Here is a 6,789-nt window from a genome sequence, read left to right as displayed (position 1 = left end):
AGAGATGGAGAGGAACGGGCTCATTGAATAGGTAGTAGGTAATCACACATACATGCTTATGCACACACACACACACACACACACACACACACACACACACACACACACACACACACACACACACACACACACACACACACACACACACACACACACACACACACACACACACACACACACACACACACACACACACACACACACACACACACACACACACACACACACACACACACACACACACACACACACACAGGGGTTTCCATTTGGAAAATGTTACATCGGACATTTGACCAGCAGCATTTTCTTTTATCGGACATTTGAGAAATTTACCGGACCCATATGCATTGGGTGTGTAACCTGATTAAGGCGTCCACCCACAGTGCTCAGAATGACAGAAATTACATTTAGATTATGCTAATTCATATTAACAGAACATGCAAGTCAAGAATGCAACAATGTGAGTTCCTTCTTACTGAATTCTGATGTTAGAATAACATGTACTGTTCCTCAGCCAACAAGACCAGTGACGAACAGCAGAATCGCTAGCTTTTGTCAACCTACTATCCCTCATAGTAGAAAAGGTTACCTATTCTGTTGGTCAGCTTGTCGAGAAAGAAATAGCCTATTCCAAACAGACTCTGGGACAGAGAATAAAAAGAAAAAGCAATGAGTCTGATGCAACAGATCAGAACGTTTAGCTTAAAATGTTGAAATGTATTTATTTACATTATAAAAGGCAGCAATGCGCACAAGGCAGTAGGCTGCGTGTGAATGTTCCTTCCATAATGCAATTAGCAGGAAAAAGCTCACCAGTTTCATGTGACAGAGATGAAAATATCCGTTAGAAAGAGGGGAGATGTAATATGCAACAACTTGCTAATATGACTAGGATTGCGCCTTGGAATACTGGACAATGAAAGAAAGTTGATATAAAATAATTGCCTCCACGGATATGGTCTGATTTTGGCTCGGCTACTTTGAAGCAAGGTAAGAGATGCCTCATATGTATTAAAATGTTCAGGTTTCAAACAATTAAGTATGTTTTCAAAGTGCATACTGCCTCCAGCTAATTGCAAAGTGGTGTGTGACATGCTGATGAAGCCTGCCTTCTGTTGCCTAAGCATTTACTGTTAGAGATGCTATAGCAGCAGCTCTCGCGCTCTGACAGATTTTACACTCAAAGGCTCTGTATCTGTATGCTGTAGGCGTGTGATAAATAAGATATCCATAAAAAACTAATATACTGTACACAAGTGCCAATTTAATTCCACTAAATTATGCAAATGAACCTGTATTTACATCTACTGGTATTAACATAAATTAATAGGCTAAACAAGCATTATTTCACAAATGGGATTTTTTTCTTCTTCTCCCGGACAATTGACCGGTGTCAATTTTATTTATCAGCTTTCAAAATAAATAAATAAAATAGGGCCAAAAGCAGACTATTACCGACTAACAGAAACCTTGACACACACACACACACACACACACACACACACACACACACACACACACACACACACACACACACACACACACACACACACACACACACACACACACACACACACACACGACAGGAACAGACGGGAGCTTTGTTCGGAGGGCCTACAGTAACAGGTCTCGGGGGTATTGGAGAAGAGACTTCAAACAAAGGCCACTGTGTCTACATCACTATAATCATTGCTAAAGGTAACTATGTTAATGTGTGTTTGAAGAGAGAGTGGGAAAAGGCTTTAGACAGATAGAGAAATCATTCTACTTAAAAAGTTGCCAAGCTCCTTGGCCCCAGAGAAACCTTTTGTGAGTTGTTTTGAATTGATTTTGGAATGGGGCCCAGAGCTCCCTACTTTAAATGGCAGCTGGTGTTCACCTGAGGATTTTAAGGATTTATTAGGTCTTGGAGTGTGGTGGAATACTGATGAGTGAGACAAATAGTGGTGCTCACCATCCACACACCCCCCAACCTTGAACACAAACTCACCCTGATCCTTTTGACCATGAAGCTGATGTTGCGGATGCCCAGGAAGTCAGTACCCTGGTAGATAGAGTCAATGGCCTTGACATGGCTGGAGATCTAGAGAATAAAACAGTCATCATTAGATTATGAGAAGTCTGGAACAACTGCACTGCAGAGAGAACATCAGATAAATCATAGCATGGCATTAAAGACATGACATGTCTGTTAGCCCACCAATGAACACATGAATAATATCTCTAACTACAGAATCACTGTGTTCAGCCAATTGGAATCAATCTGTTGATGACTTGCTCCACACTGTCCAGCCCATCCTATAAACAAGCCTCTAGTCTCAGAGCTAAACCACAATCCTAACGAACACATTTACTTCATCACACTGAACCTTTTTTCTTTATCTCACCTATGGGGAGAGTGATTGTCCACAGAAATTACATTTGAATCAGCTAGTCTCTCCCTTAACTGGACCCCTGTGAAAGGCAGCATTTCCTCTGCATCTGATTTGTTAGGCTATAGAACTCAGTCAGGAGGAACAGGACTGCGATGCTGGGTGGGCTGGCTGAAGGAAGGAAGCCAACAACAGCAACTGATCAGACCCACAGACAAACACTATTCTGTTTGTAATCCATTTCTCCTGGCGGAATTAAAGGGCAGGCCCTGGTTTCCCCCTGCTGAATGACTCAGAGTGTGTGTGTATTAGGGCTGACCCCATTTGTTCGATTGTTTGGTCGATAGGCTGTTGGTCGACCGAGATTTCATTAGTCGAGCAGTTGCAAATTGATCAAAATAATTAATGGTGCACAAGACACAGGTCTGATTCGCACTGGTCTCAGTGGACTAATCCATTGCGAAAGCCACTGGGATGGCACAGTCCATCCCTCTAAGACGTGCTACTGAAATTGTAAAAAGGCTATACTAAGTAAGAATAATGGCGCAACACTGATAATTAAATAATATTACATAAATGCGCTTTCTCCCGCGATGGATAGCAGGTGCTGTCCACGGTTCTGAAACGTAATCTTCAGTAAGACGTTGAATTGGTGCCTTTCCCTAAAGCCAATTCCTCCTTCGGCCGCCTCTCCTTCCAGTTCTCTGCTGCCAATGACTGGAATGAACTGCAAAAATCACTGAAGCTGGAGACTCATATCTCCCTCACCAGCTTTAAGCACTAGCTGTCAGAGCAGCTCACAGATCACTGCACCTGTACATAGCCAATCTGTAAATAGCTCATCCAACTACCTCATCCCCATACTGTTATTTATTTTGCTCATTTGCACCCCAGTATGTACTTGCACACTCATCTTCTGCACATCTATCACTCCAGTGTTTAATTGCTAAATTGTAATTATTTCGCCACTATGGCCTATTTATTGCCTTACCTCCCATATCCTACCTCATTTGTACACACTGTATACTTTTTTTCTATTGTATTATTGACTGTATGTTTGTTTATTCCATGTGTAACTCTGTGTTGTTGTTTGTGTCGCACTGCTTTGCTTCATCTTGGCCAGGTCACAGTTGTAACTGAAAACTTGTTATCAACTGGCCTACCTGGTTACCTTCTTATGGCTTGGGGGCACATTTGAGTAGCTTGGATGAATACGGTGCCCAGAGTAAACTGCCTGCTACTCAGGCCCAGAAGCTAAGATATGCATACTATTAGTAGATTTGGATAGAAAACACTCTGACGTTTCTAAAACTGTTTGAATGATGTCTGTGAGTATAACAGAACTCATATGGCAGGCAAAAACCTGACAAAAAAAATCCAACCAGGAAGTGGGAAATCTGAGGTGTGGTTTTTCAACTCTTTGCCTATCCAAGATAGTGTAAATTTGGTCCGATTGCACCACCTAAGGCTTCCACTAGATGTCAACAGTCTTTAGAACCTTGTTTGAGGCTTCTACTGTGAAGGAGGAGAGAATGAAAGCTGATTGAGTAAGAGATCTGCCAGAAGACCATGAGCTCATTCAGGCAAGCTCCCGTGAGAGGTAGCTGCATTCATTCTCCGGTTGAAACATTATTGAAGATTTATGTTAAAAACAACAATCAAGGATTGATTCATACATCGTTTGATATGTTTCTACGAACTGTAATGGAATTTGTTTTATTTTTTGTCTGGCCTGCGTGTCGTGAATTTGGTTTCGTGAACTAAAGGCGCAAACAAAAAGGAGTTATTTGGACATAAATGATGGACTTTATCGAACAAAACATTTTTTTTTGTGGAACTGGGATTGCTGGGAGTGCATTCTGATGAAGATCATCACAGGTAAGTGAATATTTAAAATGCTATTTCTGAGTAATGTTGACTACCCAATATGGCGGGTATCTTTTTGGCAGCTTTGTTGTCTAAAAGCTGTACTCAGATTATTGCATGGTGTGCTTTCTCCGTAAAGTTTTAAAAAAATCTGACACAGCGGTTGCATTAAGGAGAAGTTTATCTAAAGTTCCATGTATAATAGTCAAATCTTTATCAATGTTTATTATGAGTATTTCTGTAAATTGATGTTGCTCTCTGCAAAATCACCGGATGTTTTGGAAGCAAAATATTACTGAACGTAACGCTCCAATGTAAACTGAGATTTTTGGATATAAATATGAACTTTATCGAACAAAACATACATGTATTGTGTAACATGAAGTCCTATGTCAACTGATGAAGATCATCAAAGGTAAGTGATTAATCTTATCAATATTTCTGCTTTTTGTGACTCCTCTCTTTGGCTGGAAAAATGGCTGTGTTTTTCTGTGACTAGGTACTGACCTAACACAATCAGATGGTGTGCTTTCATCGTAAAGCCTTTTTGAAATCGGACACTGTGGTGGGATTAACAACAAGTTTCTTTAAAATGGTGTAAAATACTTGTATGTTTGAGGAATTTTAATTATGAGATTTCTGTTGTTTGAATTTGGCGCCCTGCACTTTCACTGGCTGTTGTCATATCGATCCCGCAATATCACAAATTCGGCTGTTTTTCAATCTTTGCTATGCTGTAATAAAGGCTTTGCAATTTTTTCCGTTATAAGTAATACCAGAGTCTATTCAATTTTATATAGTGTTGTTTACACTTCCAAACGGACAGGAAATAGTATAATATTGTACTCCAACAGCACATGTTTGCCACACAATACTCATTCAGAGCTTGCTCCTATATCCTCCTTTATCTTTATCTTCAATAGTTTCCACGGCTAAGTCAAATGTCTTCCACACATCTGACTTTCCTTTTCACTCCTACGCAACCAGTAAATCCCCCATTTCGAGTTTATTTTTCATGTCCTCCTCATCCATTTTGCTGTGTTATGGCGTTCAGAGTTTGTTAGAACCAATATATTGATGTGATTATAATAGGCTATAGGTCAGACCCTATTGATCAAGTGCATGCACTGCATACATGTTTTACGTAAAGAGATGTTTTTCCTAAACAAATGAGGTATTTCGGTTACAGAACCTCAGTCAGAAACAAGTAAGACAGGAAATGGCTGTAATTATGTTGCAGCTTCAGCACAGACAGCAGCGATAAACACTTGCTGTGCTGGGGTGCCTGTTCGCTGCAGCAGGGAGGAGAGCGAGACAACGCGCACCAGTCACACAGGCTCCCGCTGTCATTTCATTTTAACACAGCACGGCCATCGGGCTCCCGAGTCATTTGTGTGTATTATTTATTTAATCAAACAGTGAGCTTAAAGCATCAGACAAGCTCAGTGCATGTAGTTGATTTTATTCAAACACCTTGGGTGTGTCTATATATGGAAAAATACACTTTTAAAATATAGACCAATAGAATAGTTGAAAGAACAGATGACTCTCGATCAACCAATATATTTTTTTAGTCTGGGACAGCCCTAGTGTGTGTACAGCCTCAGTACCTGTGCGATGACAGCCTCTCTGGTGCCGTAGTACTTGAAGAAGAGGTGGTCAGTCTGGATGAAGAGCTGGCAGGTGTTCTTCTCTATCTGAGCTGCTCTCTTCTTCCTCAGGATCACCGGACCATGTCCATGGGACCTCTCCTCTTCCTCCACCACACTGCTGGGCTCCTGCAGAGACAACAACCAGAGGAACGACTACCATTAGTCAACTAGGAGGGAGAGATGGATGTGATGGAGAGTGAGGTGGAATGAGGGGAGCTGGAAGAAGAGAGATAGGGGAGATAGATTGAGAGTGGGAAGCGGGAGGTTGAAAAAAAAGAGCCCACGACTAAGAAATGTCATGAGAAGGTGACTAACAGGAATGTGTAAGGATTTTGGCCATTTTGGTCGGGAAAAAATCCCATGTCTTCAAATGTGGAGAAAGAGGGCCCTGGCTTCTGAAGGGAGGAGGTCTTCCAGAACATGGGGAAACATTTCCTGACACACCCCTGGTCTGGTCTGACTCATCCCTGGGAAGAGAGAACACCAACTCTTCACCCTGACAAATGATCTGTGACATCACTCTACTCAGTCATCCAATGTTCCACAGAGCTGAACGGGATAAGAACCTGGGAACAATAAGATACATCTGGCTCTCGTTACAGCTCCAACAACAAGTTTGACTTAATCACATCCATGTTTCCTTATCATGCTAACTGTTATTGTACCATGGAGCAAGAAGATGTGAGGTGGTTTGTATGGTCCTCCAGTACTGTGTCCGGAACGTTGTTGTACAGTATTGGTGAGTGCTGTATAGCTATAGAGTTGGTTTCACAGTGGGGTATTATCAGCTCACCTTGAGAGGCTCCTCCATAGCCGAGGCCTGGTACTTCTTCATCCTTTCAAACACTGAGTGGTCAGCACAGCCCCCCTCTGACCCATACTTATGAGGGTAATCTGGG

The 6,789-nt window shown here is 41.7% G+C and overlaps 1 protein-coding gene across 3 annotated transcripts in view; it reads right to left on the bottom strand.

Moving 5' to 3' along the window:
- Positions 1-6,789, bottom strand: part of LOC135549149 (disintegrin and metalloproteinase domain-containing protein 10-like) — a 105,411-nt gene that overhangs the window by 9,490 nt on the left and 89,132 nt on the right. For all 3 annotated transcript variants that reach the window (XR_010456950.1, XM_064979197.1, XM_064979205.1), the window contains 3 exons: positions 6,684-6,784; positions 5,849-6,016; positions 1,991-2,083 (listed from right to left, as the gene is read on the bottom strand). Coding sequence is in view for 2 of the 3 variants with exons in the window: in XM_064979197.1 (XP_064835269.1) it covers positions 1,991-2,083; positions 5,849-6,016; positions 6,684-6,784 (362 nt within the window). In the remaining variant the exon portion in view is untranslated. The remainder of the gene's footprint in view (positions 1-1,990; positions 2,084-5,848; positions 6,017-6,683; positions 6,785-6,789) is intronic.

This window comes from Oncorhynchus masou, chromosome 1, assembly GCF_036934945.1.
Source record: "Oncorhynchus masou masou isolate Uvic2021 chromosome 1, UVic_Omas_1.1, whole genome shotgun sequence".
Taxonomy (NCBI): domain Eukaryota; kingdom Metazoa; phylum Chordata; class Actinopteri; order Salmoniformes; family Salmonidae; genus Oncorhynchus; species Oncorhynchus masou.
The sequence above is the reverse complement of the archived record's forward strand: the minus strand, read 5'-3'. Positions and strand labels throughout refer to the sequence as shown.